General features: G+C 36.3%; 1 protein-coding gene across 2 annotated transcripts in view; it reads right to left on the bottom strand.

Annotated features, from left to right (window-relative positions):
* MRPL13 (mitochondrial ribosomal protein L13) overlaps positions 1-20,988 on the bottom strand; it is a gene marked incomplete at its 3' end in the record, with an annotated part of 28,820 nt that overhangs the window by 5,807 nt on the left and 2,025 nt on the right. Inside the window, exons 3-6 of one of the 2 annotated variants that reach the window (XM_084216190.1) lie at positions 19,361-19,454; positions 17,628-17,688; positions 9,340-9,426; positions 8,907-9,028 (exon numbers count right to left, since the gene is read on the bottom strand). In XM_084216190.1, coding sequence (XP_084072316.1) covers positions 8,907-9,028; positions 9,340-9,426; positions 17,628-17,688; positions 19,361-19,454 — 364 coding nt within the window. Of the gene's footprint in view, positions 1-8,902; positions 9,029-9,339; positions 9,427-17,627; positions 17,689-19,360; positions 19,455-20,988 lie in introns of those variants that run through there. The other variant, XM_084216191.1, reaches the window with a different exon arrangement.

The following is a 20,988-nucleotide window of genomic DNA, read 5'->3' as shown; positions in this document are numbered from 1 at the left end:
CCCCCTTAAAATTAATAACCATCATGTAGGAAAGGCACATCCATCTCTTCCATTCACAGACTGTACAACACTTTGTATTACCTGAAAAATTTAATGTCTGGTAGGATTCCCATCTGCATAGGTTATTAATCAAAAACAAAACCAAAAAAATATTGGTCTTAACCCACAGTTATCAATATGTTTTAAGAGTAACTCACCCCCAGAAGGTTTTAGGTCTGTGGCTGCTATGTTAGTTTTTCATCCAGCAGCCTTTTTCCCCCCCTTTCCCCCCATCCTGTTTCCTGAACAGTGTAGTGTTCCCCAAAAGGCTGAAGGAGACTTCAGCATGACTGTGTAGTTTTACAGAAGCTCTACCTTATACAAGTTTCAAGAATTTTAGGAAACAACAAGGATAAAATCTCTCCAAACTTGGCTGAAAAACCAGAACAAAGAAATAATTGGTATTAAAGTACTTCTAACCTACCCCTAATTTTTAAAGTACTTAACAAGCGATATCCACTAGCTCATAAAGTTCTCATTTAGGAGAGTTTATAAAGAACACTGTTTTGAACAGATGGCAGACTGGGGAAGACCAATTAGTGAGAAGATTTTGTGGGCTGATCATGCCACTCTGAGCCACTAGCCCTCAGCCACTCTGATCCCATTACTCTGTGCTGGCAGGCACGCTCTATCTGTATTACTGCGATGCTCTTCTCCGTAATTCTGGAAATTACCATCACAGGCATGTGGAATTATTGCTAACTGATGACAGTTGTCTGCTTACACAGAATGGTTCTATGGCTCATCTTTCATATGTGCTTATTAAGGGCAATAGGTGGCTTTTAGCCTTTTCGTATAACAAAAGGTTCCAGATAATTTGGTTTTGTATAAAATTAGCACACAATACACACAACATGAAATGTGTTGTATATCTGGCACACATTTTAAAGTTATTTTATTAATAAACTATGAAATTTTGAGTATTTAAGTTTTTTCTAAATAGAAAAACTTCAACACAGACAAAATTTACTGTAAATTCTGAAACAAGAGGAATATATATATTTTTCAGGAACACTTTGCAAGTTGTGCCAAAGTCAATGCTATTATGTAAGGGGACTACAGCTAAAGGGGATTTCTGAATACCTTTCATCTTTTTCACTAACCACACTAGTAAATCAAAACTCAAGGATCAGACATTGCTATCATTCCCTGGAAAACCAAATTGTGTGGTTATACTCAAACATCAACAGTTTGGTGCTGGGGTGGGGGGGGAGAAGAATCATTCTTCTAATCAAGGTGTACCTATTATCCCATGCTAGCTCTATGCCTCTGGTAAAATAATCAGTGAAATAGATAAGGATATTTCAACTACATTTCCAATTCACACTGTGGCCTCTTCTAAACCCTCAATTCCTCTGCTTGGAGCACAATGTTGGTGTTGTTCTCATGCAGACTTGTTGTCTTGTCTAAAAAGCACTTCTACAGGTATAACTTATTTTGCTTGGAGAATAAACCACAGTAACAGAAGCTGCATTTTGTAACAACAGTAAGAAAAGGTTTTTCTTACTCTTGTCTTCTTCTGCTATGACAGTACAGCTACAGTGACTAATCCTTTTATGCAGAAACAAAACTTAAGATGCCTATTTTGTGGTTCTCAGCTGCAACTTGTTTGCTTTTCTCTGCATAAAAACTAGCACTTGTAATTTTTAAAAATGGTCCTTATCAAGTTATCTGATATGCATTTACGTACTCTGAGTGAAATGAAGAATGGCTTATTAAAATTTAAAATAAAGTGGTTACAACCTCAGTTTCTGTAAAAACAAATCAAGCGAAATTGACCAAAGCTTTTTAAAACTTACTGTAAATCCCTGATTTTGATCTTGCTTATATGAATTCTGTCTGGAAAAATATTTAAGATAAATCAATGCATTATACTCGTAAGCTTCACCTTGTTAGGATGATGTTTTTTGAAAATAGCAGGTTACTTTTTTAGTTATATATTCTGATAGAAACTACGGGACTGTATACAGAGCAGCACTGCACACTTGGCTTTGGTCAAAGAATTACGTTATTCTTCAAATAAACAGACAAGTGGGTGAAGAAATGGTGAAATATTTTCCAGACTTACTGTCAGCCACAGAAGTGAAAAAGGGAAATCTAGGCATTTATAAAAGAGTGATTAAACATTAATCTAACCCTAATTTCATCTGCGCAAGCAGTTCAACATATCATATGCAACCATTCTCCTCTTCCTTGTCAAATTTCCATTCATTTAGTTTCTATTCTCACATATGAGATAAACAGGTTTTAAGGGAAGGGGAAAGTAGCTTTGGAACTTTTTTTTTGGGAACCTCTTCAGAAAGTTCAAGTAAAAGGGCCCAGTTACCCATTTATTATCTCTTATCTTCAACTCTTGTTTTAGAAACAACTTAAGCTGCCCCCAGGTAAAGGGCATGAGAATCAGTAGCACTGATCTGTTTTAGGCATGCCAGAGAAAAGCCAGTAACTGAACTCAATAGGCTAAACACTCTGAACATGGATGTGTTAGATTTTTAAGATGACTGAGTTACTGACCCTTCTTGATTAGTGTCCAGGTGCTGCCTGCAGCTAAAACAAAGAGAGCAATTTTCTTCTTAAGTATCTGTGTGGCTTTTTGCACAGGAATTTAGATCCAGCTCTGGTAGTCTGAAATGTGGGACTTGGTTACCTCCAAATCTCCTCTTAAATGAACACAAATCTGTTACACAAAATTCTGAGACATTTTATGCCCTTACTAATAAAAAACTCCAAAAGTTACCAGTGATAGTTACTAGATTTGATTGGGGATTAATGATCTCCAGTTAGCTCATGTAATTTCTACCAAGAGGCAAAAAGGCCACAGAAAATGAACTGCCAGAGGGATTCCTCAAAGAGTACATTGGAACAGAGCTGGGCTGGATTGGCAGGATAGCTTTTTCCTGGTTTATACAGTTTGTTTTTTATGAAAAAGTAGGACTGGCTGCAGTCTTTTACAGAAGTTTGTGTTGGCCAAGTCTTCTCTCAACACTGCTACATGCTAGGCTGCTTTGTGAGAGAAGATGAGCACTGAAGACACACACTATAACTGAACAGGAACTAAGAAAAAGACTGGAGAAATTTAATTTGGTACCAAATTTTTAAAGGCTAATAAATAAACTTGAGATGGTCCTTACAAAAATGGCTCAAGACCTCACTATCTTTAAAGATGGCTTTATGACTTTCCCTCTGCTCTTCTCAAGGTAACTAGAGCAACTACGCTTTTCCTTTATTTTACCTCATACTTCATTGTAGGGAGAAAAAAAAATTATAAACGTAGTAAAAACTGCAAGTTATAACTTGTAACATGGCAAATCACTGGAAATAACTCCAAATGTAATTTCTCTATATAATATATAGAGAAATATGATGTGAATATAATGTGAAGTGTCTTCTGGTGTTGTCTCCTCTTGAAGTTATCTGAAGAAATGAACAGACAAAAAACCTAATAAAACCTCTGAGCATCTTGCACATATAAAAGTACTGTTTAGAACATCCTTTCAGGCACATAATTAGGATATCTCTGGCTTCTTCTGCTCAATTATTACATTCCAGAAATAATCTGTGTAACTAAAACCAGAAACTTGCACTAGAAATTGTAGAATTGTGCAAGATAAGTACTGCTGCAGTTCTTCTAAGAAAACAGAAAAGGAAGTGGTGGCTGAAAGGATTTTTTAACCCAAAAACTTTTCTGTTTACCAGTGCCCACAACTTTGTCTGCTGGGAACATCACAGGTGGCTTCTGGTTGCCTGAGTCTGGCTTTAAGGACACAAAACTGGGGAGGAACTGGAGTGACACAGAAGAGGATTATCAGAGCCATCTGCAGTTCACAGGCATCCAATTTGCTTGTGTTTCCTCACCTACAAACTTGTCTCTGAGAACATTGTGATTTTCTGCTTTCAAAGGCAGAGTGTTGCTGACGAACTTCCAGGAATCTGTGTGCCATGGCATGGAGATGACAAGCAGTGTGAGTACTGGGACCCTGACTAACCCACGCTGCTTGGCTGGAACAAAATCATGGCTTCTTCAGAACAGGCTCTGCGGCCCCTGCCTCAAAGCAGGATGTACAGATGGGGGGCAGAAATCAGGAAAGTTACTCAGAAATATAAACATTAAGAAGGTGTTTGGTTTTTGAGAAGCAAATTGCAGAGTTTACAATATATCAAGTTTTGAAAACTTCAAAAGTAGAAGAACTTGTTCCCTCAAGGACAAGTAAGCAGCTGTCTGGCCCGAGGGGAGCTCCTAGGAGGGCTGGCAGGGGACCAGGCACTCAGCCTGCACACCAGCACCAGCCCAAACACACTCTATGCAATCAGACAGCTCTGCTTTCTTAAGGGAAACTCCCAGGAATGCATCCATCTCACTGGAACAACACAGGGCTGCTGTATCTGGTTACATTCTTATTTAAATACTTCTTGAAATACAATTTCCTGCCTTTAAAATTGTCTCAAAACACATATATACCCAGACAGTTAAACAACTTTCAAATGGTATATAACAGGAAAATTTGCCCATGAATCTGATGTATCCTTGCTTTCATGGAACAGAACTGTTTGCTTAGTCATATGTAACTGGTGAATTCTGTGATGATTTCAGCTTGAAACTCATTTAAAAGACATACAATCTGAAATTTCAAACACATTTCAAATAAAGGTTTCATTCATAGTACAAGATCAAACTCTGTCAAAGGAACTTGTTTTTAATCTTTCTCACCTTGAAGTATGTCTAGAACAGACATAATTTACTTCCCTGTATCTACATGGTTTTCCATCCCACTTCAGAACCTCTCCGTGGAGGATCTAAGTCAGAACCTCTGGACAAGTTGGAAAGTCAGTTGGCTCTGATTAGGAATAAAGGAAAGAATGCTCCAGGAAAGCTTCTCTGACTAGGACTATTCTGACTTTTAATTCTCCACTTTCATGGAGCAGGATCACTCTTGATGTCCCTGTCATGGTGGAAGGAGAGGTGATGGAAAAACTTGCCACTGAAACCCAAATGATTTACTGTTTCCAAACCTATGCTATCCTTAAAACAATTTCTCTATTTTAGTGTCCCACATGCATACTGTGTATTCCTCTGTGGTGGGTGAGTCTCTAGCTACCAGCAAAACAGCCTTTAAAGAATCCTCTATAGCAAGATTATTCAACACAAAACATAGCAAAAACGTCCAAACACATTAGCAGCACCGAGCAAGTTCTTCACATTCCAAATGAAAATTTACAGTATTATTTCCAATTAGAGAGAAAAAGGATATCTTCTTCCCATTATCAGTATTTTCTCATATAAATTCAGCTATTTACATTAATTCCCTATTATCTATTTTATGTCTGGTTTATACACAGTAAGGTACATTTCTTGAGTATAAGTTTTAAGATAAAATCTCAAAGATTAATTTTCTACTCATAATTGTGTTTATCTGTATTTATAGACTTACATATCTTTAATTAAGCTCTGCTTTTCATGTGATCTTTTCCCTTAAAGTATCTTAAAGGGCTAATATCAACTATTTTTTTTTCTGTAGAAAGAAGCTGAACCATTAACACTGCCTCCCTCTCACTCCTCCCTTTTCTAATCTCAGAGATATTTCATTTCACTCTCAGAGATATTTCATTCCATTTTGAACATCTACTCTTTGCAAAATAGGTTGGTCACCAGGCTCAAAACTTCATGGAAGATAAATAATAATCAAAACCAAAAGTCACATAAGGCAGGAAGAATTACTAAAACTATATTTAGAAGAAGAAGAAAAAAAGAGTTTAAAGCTTTTCTGTGTCCTTCATTTTCTGCTTCATTGTAAGGACTGCTCATACTGCATGGAAGCTATCTATGGGTTCTGCAGAAGCTCACAGATCAAGCCCACAATAAGGCTTTTTACATCCCAAATGCAGAATGCAGGGGACAAGAACAGGCTACTCGTTTTAGCACTGTGTGTTCTCACCCAGATTTCTAAGATCCTAGTGCAGAGTAACAAACAGCCCAAGGAAAAGCCAAACAGGACTAATAAGATTAGCAACCTAAGCACTGGGTTTTTTAAACACACTTTATTAAAATATTAATCTATTTTACTATGTTTGTTTACTTTCCCCATATATAAAGAACCATAGAATAATTTGCATCTGAAAGGACTCCACTCAAAGAGGAATTAACTTCACCATTGCATCAGCTTGCTCAGGAACTCTGCAGTGAGTTCTGAGCATCTCCAAGGCTGGAGATTCTACAACCTCCCTGGGCAGCCTGTCAGCTGACAAGAATGAAATGACAAGGAACCCAAACAGAAAGTCAGTTTGGTGTTCTGAGAAACAAATATCTTTGCAATATTTGGATTTCTACAAAAGAACTCATGTTCCCTTTACATTTTCTCTTCTGAAGTAATTTTCATGTCACATATTTGTTTTCTCAGTACATCTCAAATTATCACATTTATATAACAATATTTTAACCTAACTCCTCTTTGGTTTTTTGAACAAAGCTGTCCATTTTCTGATTTCTTTTTAAAAGAATATTAGTGCTATATGCCTCTAAAAAGAAGACTACGTAAATACTCATATTTTTGTTCCTTCTCCAGTCTTTCACAGGAGTACTGTAATAATGCCAACACTACTTCTTCCATGGCTTCACACACTGAAAAAACTCAGAATAGAGATTCTATTACCTCTGCATACTCACACACCCTTTCTTTGAATGTGTTTGGTGCAAAGCTGTCTATTCTCAGACACTCCAGCTGGCATTTTAATCAGAACAGTGTGGGTACATGATTATGGTTCATTTAAATTTCCCTTTACAGACCTCTTAATATAAAATATAAAGATATTTTACTTTATATATATAAAATATAAAGATATTAACATTATTTAAAATATACTTAAATATAAAAAATATAAAGATATTTCACATCAGAAAGTCATTTTACCAAATTTGCTCAATTCATCTTTTATTTGCCAACTAAGCCCTCCTCCCCCCCCAGCCCTGAAATCTGAGTGCCAGAGAATCAAATACACTTTTTCATTCAGACAGGAAAAACATTACTATTTTTTCCATTACTTCATATTGGAAACTCTTCCCAAGATGAAAACTGGTAAAAAAGTGAGCTGAAGGTTAAATTAAAATTTATCTGACACCAACAATGGTCTGGTTGCAGGGTAGGACAAGAAGCTGAAATTACAGCAGTGATGAACCCTGCAGTTAGCAGAGAGATGGAAGATAACCATCTTCATTCTTCTCCCTCTGCCAGATCTTACCAGCTCCTGAGAGCATAAAAGCAGTTGGGACAAAAGTCTGACACAGCAAGGGTTAGGTGTGCCTGCAAGCTTTTAAATGTGGCTCTAGATGGAGTAGTTGGTTGAAGGGAAACTTCTGCCCCAGTCTTTATACTCAGAGCATTAAATTTCTCCAAACTCCCATTTGTTTTTCCCTACCCCACCCAGAGCCCACTACTTCCACTTAGCTCTAGCACTCTCTCACTCATCATGCACCCACTATTCTGTTCCTCTCAGGTCCTCTATCTCCTGTTTTTTCTCACCATAATACCCACTTGAGCTACCCAGCTCTCCCACAGGAGAAGCACTGAGCTGAAAGCCTCCAAAACTGCTCTATGACTTCTAAGGCAGTTGCACTCCCCAGCCCCCAGAATTGGCAAGGAGGAAGATTGTATACAGAGTGCAGTTACCAGCAATCAATCCAGATGAGACTGAAGAGGACAGAAAGATTAAAAAAAAGGCGATGCTTATTTTCTCTGTGGTTTGGATTCCTTCAGAGGGAATGTTCCAAGAAATTACGGGAAGGGAATTCTAACTGCAGTAGTGTTCTTATCTGCAGATTTTCCCCAAAGTTAATACGCTGACATGAAGGTATTACAAAACTTATTTTAACAGCAATGACTAAATTAGATCCCATCAAGTTTATTTGTCCTTTGCCACACACACCTGCAAGTCAACAAAATTAAGGTGGCTCAGTCCTAAGGAGATGAACTATGGTAGTGTGTGGGGACAAAGAAATGCATTTTAATGGGATATATGTCAGCACAACACCATTTCCTTTGACAATACAGATACTCCCAATTAGTGAGCTAAAACTAAGTGCCAGCTCATCATTCAAGCTAAATTATTGTGGAGAACCTGCATCAGTTTTCATACTAAACACAGTTACATAAGACTATAGCACACCATATGACAGGGACAGGCTTATCAGCTTTACCTAATGCAGAATTCTGGTCAATGGTACAGAATCTAAACTTCTTCAGGGCACAGAAATCTCATAGAAACCAGGAGGTCTCAGGAATTTCAGCTCCATTTAGTATTGAGGATAAAAGCAAATATACCAAGTTTTATCACTGACATTGGTCAGAAGAAGTCAAAACAGATATCCCTGTTTCAGCTCAGAAGAGGGTGTAATGTATTTGCTGGATTGTTTCCTTAACAGACACTGTAACACAGAGATGTTTCCATTATGCAGAAGAGATGTACAGACAGAGTTTAGTATTATCTAAGGTGAGGAGCCTAAGTACAAGTGATTTTTAATAAGCTTTTGAAAGTTTACAGGCCTGAGTGGCATTTCCTTTGGCTATGGCTAACAGTTATGCATTATAGAGCACATCCAACTCAAACCAGGTAAGGAAGGTTTTTACTGTATTCATTTTGATGAAGCAGGGAGTTGAAAACATAAGATTTTAAGTAAAGCTTTTCTTATTAAAAAAAAAAACAAAACAACAGAAATAGAAAATTTTAGCAACCATTGTTCTTTGCTTTAATGACGTCGTCTCTCCAAAAAAAAATTACCTAGAGAAGAATGACTACTTTTTTCTTACTAATAATGTGGGAGCCTACATTATACATATTCAGTCAATTTGTCCTCTTAAAAAATCTAAGATACTTACGGAGTCCAAACCTTCGGAAAGGCAGCAATTTCTTCTGGTGTATATTCATCTAACCTCTTGGGGACTGCACGTGGCTGAGGAATCTCTTGTAGAAGGTTCTTCTCTATATCTTCTGGAATAACCTGAGAAGGGTGAGAATAGTCTTAACTACTTGACTATTTTACAAACAACACCCCTGCCCACAAAGCCAGACCAAAATTTGTCAATAATACTGCATTCTTCATGCTAAATTGACCTAAATACACCAATCTCATATGTCTTGAATAGCTGTGAAATAATATGGAAAACACCCTAGCTACATAGAAATATATATACAAAAAAAAGCAGTGTGATTTTTAATTTATTTGCTTATGACACGGATGCTATTGCTAACACTCTCTCTTCACCTCTATATATAACTCAAGGATGAAAATGTAACTGCATGGCTACTCACATCTTCGGGGAACAGGTGTAGCCTCTGCATCAGAGTTCTTCTCTGAAGGTTTTTTGGAAGCATTCTATAAACAGCCAGTTTAACAATCTGAGGAAAGGTAACATAGTAACAAATAATCAGGGAGGTTATCCATAACATGAAACAGGTTAATTGTGTTTCCATGTGTTCATCATTGAAGCTCTTAGTCATCTTTCAGACTGAGGAATTCTGGCACCACATTCAGAAGGAGCTCTAGACTTAAATTTTAAAAAAAGAACTACTTACTCCTCGTCATATAAACACTTATTTTAAGACCCATGTAGAAAACTTCAGCTTAGAAAGTTAAGAGCTATATTTAGCATTTTTTGTGGACGACTGCATATGATCTTCAAAGAATTGAAAAGGTTGTGGTAACTATATTTTATTGCACATTTACAAGCACACATTGTTTAGGAAAAAAAAAAGTGCTTAAACAAATTTCCCAAGGGCTCCCAGCAACTAGTTTAACAGTGTAATTTGATGTGTTTAAAACACTTTTATAATTAATGCTTTGTACCTCAAGCAAAGCTGACATACCAAAACACCACATTACGAACTTACTATTTATATTTATAACCCTTGCTATTAGTTCCAGATGAACAATCTCACTTCTAAACATCAGGAACGAATAGAATTTGTACATCTACTCTAGATGATGCTCATTGTAAAGTAAACAGATTTCAACAGGATTTTCTCTTGGACTCTAGTAAAGACGCCTTTTATTTAAATACAAAACACATTGTTGTGGACTTCATCCACAAGGAGAACATTTGTAAATGGTAAACAATGCACACAACTGTAGGAGAGAAAAAAGGTTTCATAAAGGACAGCAAAGCACTTAGAGCAAGACCTACAGAGCAAGACCTACGTGCAATTTTGTAAGTAAAATGTTTGCTCCAGGACACCTGGATGTAAATTAGCTCCAAATCAGAAACTACCCAGGCATGCTTAGTGCAGCCCCAAGCTCAAGCCAATACCACACTGAAATGCAGGGCACTAAGCACAAACAAATTTTGCAGGCACCTGGATATTTTCCAAAGTGTATTGAGGAAAAGAACTTATTTTTATAAAATTAACTAAAGGGATTAAACTGAAATTTTAGACACAATCACCAAGTTCCCAGGTAGAACCACATTAAGATAAGATTTTCAGGTGTTATGCAGCCAGTACCATAAATCTGTGGATAAATGCAATAAATCAAGATGACCAAAGAAATACAGCAGGTCATGCAGATTAATATACAGTTTTGATACCTTATTTAATAAAAATTAATAAGCATGTATTAAAGATCAAAGATGAAAACTAATGCTTTTTAGGGATAAAAATTATTCATGCCCATAGAACAAACTATAATTTATTTAGGTCAGTATACTAGGTGTCTTGTCAGTACAGGTCTTGATACAGGTCTGTTCCCATCTATTCTGTAAGCCCCCTTTATATACTTGGAAGGCCCACAATAAGCTCTCCCTAGAGTCCTTTCCTCCCTAGGTTGGAAAACTCTTAACTTTTTCAATCTTGCCTTGTAGGAGGGGTGTTCCACCCCTCCCATCATTTCTGTAGTCCTCCTCTGGACCTGCTCCAACATGTCCATGCCTTTCCTGTGCTGGGGGCCCCAGAGCTGGATATGTTGCTCCAGGTGGGGCCTCAGCAGAGTGGAGTAGAGGGGGAGAATCACCTCCCTCACCCTGCTGGCCACACTGCTTTGAAAGCAGCCTAGGATTTTGATTTACTGCAAGGTCATTAGTCCAAGTACAGAACAGAAGGCTAAACAGGGAGCCAGGGTACAGAAGGTAGTACTGGAAAAATTCATTTTAACTTCTGCCTCAAAGACTCTTCTACAAGCCAAAATAAATCCAAACCCAGCTACTGGAAAGACCAAGTTTACATCCAACTTGCCCAAAATTCTGCCTACAGCCACAACTCCACTTTCACTGCTGTGGTGTCAAGTCAAAAAAATCAGTAAAGCACAGGCTTAAGTGAAGTTCTACAGATTGCTTTTGCACCTTGAGTAAGATTGTTTCCCAGAAAAGGCAGATCCAACCAACAATACTTGCAAGGTGTTAAGTTAGTAAGGGCTCTTCTGTTGCCTGAACACGCTCAAGTTTTACTAAAAATAGACCAACCCTAAATAAAAAAGCAGGGAACTGCAAATCTGCTACTGAACTCACACAAAACCCAAACCCAGATTCAATGCTCCTTGAAAACATACATCAGAACATGTTGTTTCTTTCAGGGATTAACAATAAAAAGCCTTTTTTTACATGCTTGTAATACACTTCTAATGAAAGAAAAACCTTACTGCTTTCTATGTCATTATGCTTACTTTGAGCTATGAAAATAGCAAGAGTTTGATTTAACATGAAAGTTAAAAAAGCTAATGATTTCTGTGGAAACTCAGACTGGCAGAGAGCTGTACCCACCCACAGGTCTCACTGCAACCTTGATCTCATTGATTAGCACAGCTTAACAGTTTACTCAGTTATTCATGGACTCTCACTGCCTCCTCCCCCACTACTTCACCTTTAGTACTGGCAATGTGTAAAATTCCATATCCTCATAAATACTTACTCCTAAAGACCATGACACTTTCTCCATCAGGTAAAGACATCCACCATCAGAAGCACACAGCCATCCCAGTGTTAGTATTTGGGGATTTTTGCACTACTGGGATGCTGTCTGTCCCAGTTTTTTTTGAATTACAAAGTTCCCATTGGCTCTAATTGCAATTCTCATCTTCAATATTGCAACACCTTTTTTTTTAGCTTGGCTAATTTATACACTTACAGCATAGACATGCTCTTAATAACACAGTTATATGACATTATTATTTTAGTTTCCAATTTAAAGGGCTAATTAGGAGGAAATTACTCTGAAGGCAGCTCTATTAAAACTCCTGCACTTTCAGCCCCTTACAACATATTAATACATTTTATGAGTACAAATAAATTAAAATGCATTTACTTGAAACACTGTGAGTCCTAAGCATTTCAATTTTTGTAACAAACTTTGGCTTATGTGCAACTAGTAGACTATGTCTGGTGGAGACAAGTTCTGAGAAAGATTCCTTGCCAGATAAAACATACTGTAAAGATGGAAATCAACAGAGCAATACCACTCCTAGTACTGAGAAGCACAAAATAATTGGCTGAATTTCCAGAAGAAAGTCTACCCTAACAGCTGAATTAAGTCCAATAATCAACAGGAAGCAACTCTAGAACATGGGAAGGACACAGTGCTCCAGAGAAAACAAAGTGATTAATTACAAGGCATACCAAAATAACCCTAGAAGAATTTCAAGAGATACAGCAGTTACGTGGAGGTACAGTTTGATACCACATCTTCCTTCTACCAGTCCATGGTTTTCAGTTCTGTATATAATATTGTTTCACCCACATGTTATAAAATACAACATAAAGAACTTTCTACCTCTGACAGTTGTACAAGTAGTACAACTTGTACAAGTAAGAGTGAATGTACTCAATACTGCCACAAGAATCATTTGGTCACAGACAAATTAAACTTCCATGCACATGCATGTCATTTGGCTTTCCATTTAACAAAAATGTGTAAGTTTAATGTTTTCTTTAAATTATTAACTTGATTCAAAAATAAGGAATGGATTAAGACTTTTTAATACAAGTCAGCTCTAAGACTTAGGTCACCTAGAGGTTCAGGATAATACGTTTCAAGGCAGCATGTTCTTCTCCCCAAGCAAAACTAACTTGTGTGCCTACTAATCCAGTCTTTTAAGTTTTGTTCTACTTAATAAAAAACATTATTCCCTTGTAATAGAAGAAAATGCTACTACTTCTACTGTTTCAATAACTGACTTCTAGCATGTACATATTATTATATCAACTATCCCTTACTAATGCAAAGAAAATAAGTTCTCAAATAGCAACAGCAAGGTTTAACTGTGCTTTCTGTCTGAGCTTTTCTTCAGAAGACCATTATTAGGCAGATATAATGGCAAGTCTTTATGTGCAAGCAGTTGCTAAAGGGCATTCAAAGGAGAATTCGAACATTTTAAACCCCTTCACATCAGTGCCAGCAGCTGAACAAACCAAAACTTGGACAACCCCGGAGGCTCCCTCCCAGCACTTTTCCATTGAGCCACGCTGCTTCACTTAATAATCTTCCCTAGCAGGTAACATTCATTCTGAAAAATTATTGCCCATTATTTCTCTGTCACAGGCAATACAGCCTCTGAATACTGCAAAGGTCAATCCTCTCACTGAGCATTTGGTCTTAACCAAACTTCTTCTTTTTCTTTTCTGGGGTCAAGTTTCTGATGCAGCCAGAAAAAAAAAAAAAAGCTGAGTTTTGCCTATCTTTCAAAACACAAGTCAGAGAAAAATTGATTGAAAACTTTGTCCTCACAGGATTACTATCTACTTCTGCAGATTAGATCTGACAACATTATTTTGCAGGCATTTAAATGAAAAGTCTTAAGATTTTTCCAGGATTTTTTTTCAAGTAATCTTTGCTCCCTCTCAAATCTGAGATTTAAAACGACATCTTTTAGTCTTTCTGTATCAAGTACCTAGAAGTCTAATTTTGAAAGTGCTGATCTCATGCCAACCAGCAGTTTTCCAGATAAATAAAACTTCAAGTTTTATTTAAAAAGTCAAGAAAATCCCAAACCTCTATGCATTCCAAACAACTACACCTCAAATACAAAGGCTTACCCATTTCCTTTATTTTCAAAAGATTGTACTAGGAAAGAAAACACACCAAACCATTCAATCATATTTTTTTTTAGCAACCTCCAATGGAAACTAATGCTACCTGCCCACTTTTATCCTAAGAGATTATTACTGCCATACAGAATATTAGCATTATATTAACCTGAAGAACAGAGTGGCTGTTTTCAACTACAGCAACTAAGTTTCATGGTGCACCTAAAGAACATATTTATTAGTTTTGCTTATGGGTGGTCCAAGAATTTACATTCAATCTGGCAGAGAAATGTGAACAAGCTGGTTTTTTTCTTCAATAAGTACTTCTTAAAGTAGCCCAGCCAAGTTCATTAGATGAGTTCAATTCTCTGCTATTTTGAAGAAGAGCAGACAACTGAAAACACTAGAAATTTTAGACAGATTCACAGACACTCCCCTCCTCATATCTCCCAAATGAACTCACAAGTATTTAAGGTAAAAACGTGCTAGACTATGTACTTTTGTACTTTTTAAGGTAAAAATGCGCTGGACTATGTACTTTTGCTGTCTTTTTGTTAACATACTAATTTTCACCCTTGCATAAACACAAATATTTCTGAAGTGCTCTTCTGAAAACCTTGACAAAATGAACAAGGAACATTAAGTTAAGCTCTACATGAAACATCAATTACACAGACTTCTTTCTGCATTCCCTGTCCCATATTAACATGACAGATACTTAGCAATGGAAAAAAAAAAGTAGTCTTTTTCTAATCTCAGGTACAGAATCAGAGATCAGACACACAAGATTGGACAGGTGAGGTTTTTTTATTCCTTTCAACAAAGAAGAGAAGTCAGGGATACAAACAGTTGCCATAGGAAGCTTCCAAGACCTGTCTGGATAAATCTCCAGCAGCTTTATTTGACCTAATAGTTGACACTGCTTTGAGTAGGAAGTTGGACTAGAGATTTCCTCAGATTCTCTTCAATCTGAATCATCCTATGACCCTCTGTTAAAAAGGCACCATGTAAATTCAAAGTCAGCCCAAACCCTCTGAAGCACTAACTACCACCTCTAAGAAAAGTAAAGCTCCAAAATTAGTAAGATAGACACAATGAGGTCAGCCCCCATGAAGTGAGAATATCACTTGGTGGCACCTTAGGAAGGAGCTAGAAATGATCAGGGATGATATTACAGTTGTTCAAATTCTCACAACACGTATGGCTTTCAGCCTCCCATGCAAGCATAAACTACAGCCGTTTGCATCAAATTATTCATTACAATCTTTTTAAGTAGCCACTAGCTGTGAAGCAGGTTTTCCTAAAACACTCTGTATACTAGAAACAAAACTAACAGAAAAATATTTATCTTGGGGATTTGCATGTTTGAATTGAGATATATGTAAATAAAGTCAGTGCTAAGCATTCCTGCAGTCCTGCTATATACACACACACACTCAGGAAGTCTTACATAAACTGAAAATAGTCAAATCCATTGCAAAATCTCTATGTAGCACCATGGAAGTTTACATCCTTTTCCTTGGAAGTAGTCTCTTCCATTAATTTACTGCCTTAATTTCTGTAACAGCACTATTTCCAAAAGCTTAGATGACTCATCTAATGAACACTACCAGAATGAATTAGCAGGAGGCACTAAGTCCAAGGGCAGAGTAAGAGCAGCAGCCTCCAGGATGAAAGTAACACTTTACGAAATGAAGATTCAGATGCCACAAGAAGATACAGCCTGCTCTCTACAATCTTCCTAATTCCATTGGCTTCACAGGGACTGAATTTAATGTGATTAAAACAGAAAGAAAGTGAAATAGTGATTTAACAAGTCTCCATAATAACTATGTGTCAATTAGATTATGATTTGAAGATGCATATGTTACTTAGGCTGATGTTCTCTTTACTGTACTACTTTTTCAGATTTTAAAAGCTAGTTCTAAAAATAAAACCTGATAATAAAGCATCATCATAATTTTCATTTTTGTCATATCCCAATGCATTTCACACCAATACAATTCAACTAGTAAACAAATGTTTCCAAGCATAAAAACCCTTTACAGCTACACATACAGAATGCATCTTGCCAAATTACCACCCGCTACCACTAATTATGACAAAAACACGTCTGAGATATTTTTATGAGAGAGGCAACTGAATGCTTCATCTTCAATAGAATGACAGAGTTAATTGCTGAAGATTCTCCACCATTGTGTTAAAAAAATAGTGTCTGCTGCTAAAGCAGACCAAGACTTGAGCCACATCACCATTTGCTGAGCCTTTGTCCAACATGCTTTGGTTTTTGGCAATGCATTTAATCCTCTTCTGTTTGCAGAGAAATTCATCTATGAGTCTGGCAATAAAAGAGGTATTTCAGAATGAATGCCAGAAGGTAATTTAGAGAACATCCAAGTCTCATGCCCTAACAAGTTGTGTTACACTGCCTCCCAGTGCTCAGCATCTGCCTGAAGCTCAAATGAAATAGATTGAAGAATCCATTTTAGACATGGAAGCATCAGTAATTCCCAAAGGAATTACAACTTTCTTAGAGGCTGCTTGCAAAAGCATTTGTTTTGAAAAATTCTAGACAGAACATTATAGGGAAATGTAGGATTTAGTTTCATTTTATTTAAAGAAGTTGTGACAGTAAAAACAGAAACCAGCAAATTCATATGGTGGACTACTTTTTCATTGAGTACTTGCACTTGTATAAGGCAGACTTGGGACAAACCAGGATTTCCAAATAATTGATAAAACCCATGAATTTTACAACAGACAAGATTCCTCTAGGTAAAGGAAAAAACACTTGAATATTTTTTATATCAAGTGACCCAAATGAAAGCATTTCAATGTCAAAACTGAACACAAATGCCTATTAATCTCTGTGGGTCCTGTATCATGCTCTGAAACATTAGTACTTAGAGAATTCAGTCCTCCAATGCTGTCCATTCAAACCTCTAGTAGAAGTTATTTCATAACTGTGCAAGTCAAAATGTTCCTATCTTGCTCCCTATTTTTTTAATCAGTACAAACACATGAACACTACATTTCAGAATATACAATAGTCTAAACCAGACAATAAATAGGCTTATGTTCAACGTAATCAACATTCCATTTCTTTCACAGACCATGAACACACAGTATTCCAGAAAAGATTTAAAAAAACATCATCACTTAAAACCTACCATTGAATTTCACTGGGAAAAAGAGGCAGATGCACTTTCTAACTTTTTAAGATTAGCATTATTCTTGCTGACCCTTAAAAAAACAGTAGGGTCATTAAGCTCAAATACAGCTTAGGTCAGTCAAACTCGAGACAGTTCACTTATGAGAAAGGTCAGACCCCTGAAACTAAAAGGAAGTAAATAAGTGAAAAATTAGTGAAGTTTGATTTGCTCCTTTGGACAGCAGGGAATGACAAATACACAACTTACACTCTAACCCTGAAAACATTGTTTACAAAAATGGTGTCACAAGCCAAGCTTCTATGAACCACTAGTAGAATGCCTGTAATTTAACTTTAGATATGCAGGTAATTGATCCCATTTGTTAAGGGGAACTAATTAACTGGAAACAAATGAAAGTGAAGAAGGGAAAAACACTTACAGCAGTTGGATCCTTCAAATGGAGCTGAGTTGCTGTCACTTGCCTGAAACCACCTGGATAACTAGAAAAACGAAACAAACATACAAGCTTAATTCTACATGCTCAATCATGATGTTAACAAAAGTATCACTGCATCTTGAACAATGGTGTGATGGTATTACAGGCCCTCAGAAAAGGAAGTTCTCATAAGCCCAAAACCTGTATTTTATTTGTCTTGTCAACTAATTTCATTACCATTTGTGCTTTCTTGTTTATTCACTTGAGTACGATAAACCTTGTGCTTCAGAAGCAGATGGATATTTTTTTAAAACTGCTTATTAAATTTACCATAACAGCTATAGAATACCACAGAAATAAGATATGCAGAACTCTGAAATATTTCCAGATGATCAAGACTCACAACCAGTTTGTGACTGACATAAGAGACATCCATTTTGAACTGCTTATTATTTTCTTGCTACTCTAAATAAATCTTAGCAAGACTTGGCATATCTATAGAAAAATAAGTTTAATTTTACTGCAATGGATCCATCTTTCTAAAGGCTATATGACATGTTGAAGCTGCACTAATTCAGATGTCTGCATAAGCTTTAAATAAATGATAGCATGGAGTAAGAAATTACATGGAAGTCAGGTAATGCTGCATTTCATTTAGATTAAATTACATTATTAGGAATCAGCCTAAGTGAAATGAAAATAGGCCCAGCATCATGAAGACATGTCCACTGAGCTGCATGGACTTAAGTATTAGTTTTAAATGTACAGTTTATATACTTATTCAACACCAACTCAGGTACTTAAGCAAGTGCTTTAACATACATGTTAAGTTTTTAGAGAAAATTTTAGGTCATAGGGGAGATGGAGACAAAAAAAAGCACACAATAATTTCCATCACCTCTGAACAAGTATTTCTCAGCAATTCAGCAATTTCAGGATTGCACCATTAGCACTACAAAATTAACTTTCTCAGTGTAATTTATTCATCTCTCAATTGGATATACTGTGACACTCAGAGATTATTATGAACTAATATCACTGCATAAAATAGGAGCACTGAACTGATCATGGACACCCTGCCTGTAGCTGATTATTGCACTCTCCACTGTAAACAAGTTTTGTCTGCCAGAATAATGTATTTTACACTACTGTGTATAACAGTGTACTGTACATCACTACAGCTTGAGAGTGTTTAATTTTTAAATTGTTTTTTAAACTTTTTTTTTCATCCTCTGATTCACTATTTACTCTTAGGTAAATAGGTCCTGGTAGGATAAAGTAATTAAAGTTGGTGACTATATATATAGTCACACACACATATATATACATATATATCTTAAATATGGAGTGCCAATAGAAATGTATTCTATTACACAGTAAACAGAACAGTCCAGATCATTGGGTCCAGAGGCTAACACAAGACACAACCTCACTCACCAAATCTGTTAACTTATTCAATTGTTCTGACTACTTTTGAGTTAAATTATTTTCCTAGCAACATACACTGGGTATAAAAAAAACCAAGAAGATAGAAAAGAAAAAGAAAGGAGGAAAAATGTTACACCATTTTAAACGTCCTAACACATGCAAATAAACAAAAAAAAACTTCCCTAAAAGTTAAAGCAGGAATTCCCTATTAAAGCAATATGCTATAAAAGGCTTCAATTATTAAGAAAATACGACATAAAATTTACCATAAGCTCATTACCACAAGCTTTACTTACTATAAAGCTTACCCAGTATGTGAAGAATATACTTTCTGTTCCCACTTGTTACCAGAGAAGGCAATATGTCTTGTATTTATTATGACAACATGATCTCCACAGTCATCTGCAGGGTAGAAGTAAGTGGAAGATATTAAAGAAAACCACAGAGAGAATCAATCAAAGTAACAGCTATTATGTGTGCAATACATACATAGTAGCATATAGATACAGCTTCCATAAAACTGAAATTTAAAGATCTCAGCTTTTCGAGTCACACCATCCAAATCAGCACTTAAATACCAAGCTTAATTACTATTTTTAGTGCTACCAGGTTAGAAGGCAGGTAAGCAGGTAAAATACCATCAGGCCAGATGCCTAAACCATTGCAAATATTCAGCTAAGATTTTGAAATCTCGCTTACAGGCAAATTTCTATTCTATTCAACACATTATGCTGCATATGCACCTATACTAAAAAAAACCAAAACAAAACAGGAAAAAAAAGGTTAGTTCCAGATGATCCTAAATATTTTTTATTTTACTTTCTCATAAAAACAGTATCTTTGTTTACTGAGGGACTGAATATTTTGGGTAAGTAAAATACCTCTATTAAGTAGTTACACTCTCAGGCTAAGTATATAAAAATATATATAAAACAAACAAAAATACTGCATTGAGGGAGGTGGCAGGGGGAAAAAAGCCCTAAAAACAGCACCCCCAACAGGGGTTTTGGGAAAAACCCCACAATTTCATCTATCCAACAGAAGCAAATGTTACAGCATATACACATTTAGAGTTATACCAGCAACTTTAACATCAAAAGTTCTTTAAGTGCAAGGTTTATAATCTATTACCAACACCCTGCCAGAAACAGTTGATTTAATAAGGCTTCTGTAGTAATAAAGTGCTAACAGAACTTCAATGATCTCAAAAATATCACATAAATAGGAGAAGAGATTTAGTGTTTAATTTTAGAAGTAATGATCCTGATCAGCTGTATAAGCTGTAATCAGCCATTCAACTAAAGTGAAAATGGATTTCTCCAAAATTCAGCCTCATCTGCATCACCATATCAGAACACAAGTATTTGAAGAGGCTCACTTGATTAAAACATTTTTGAGTAGGTAACAAAGCAGGGCTTAAATTGACCATGCATTTTTATAGGAGCACATAATTAATCAAAGCAAGTTTCACACATTAAGGTTTTTATTAATTTTTAATCTTATATTCTTTTAATGCTCCACTTTCAATTACAGCTGAAGCGCAAATGCAATTTACACAGCTTTGTTGCTGCAGCCTTTCACTGCTGACAGTTCAGTTCTAAAAACACTGTATGTCTTTATAAATATCAGGGAACTGACACCAGACTGTGTGACTTTTTGGTCTTTTGGTTGGGAAGATGACACAATAAGCTCATCTTAAGGAAATTTCTGCCAACAGTTTTCCACTCACATGAACACTGGATTAACAAATATCAAATTGAAAACTAAACAATAAAAAACTTCTTGATGTTACTCTGTCTAGGGAGCTGTTATCTCACAGACACCAAAATATTTTTAGTTCAAAAAAAAAGCAAAAGAAGCATCAAGTACATAAAGCATAGCTCCTGCATACTTTGCTCTCCTAAATGTCTCAGTAGCAGTAACCAACCCACTGGTG

This window comes from Fringilla coelebs (assembly GCF_963513975.1).
Source record: "Fringilla coelebs genome assembly, chromosome: 1".
In the NCBI taxonomy this organism is placed as follows: domain Eukaryota; kingdom Metazoa; phylum Chordata; class Aves; order Passeriformes; family Fringillidae; genus Fringilla; species Fringilla coelebs.
This window is presented reverse-complemented; position numbering and strand designations above follow the sequence as displayed.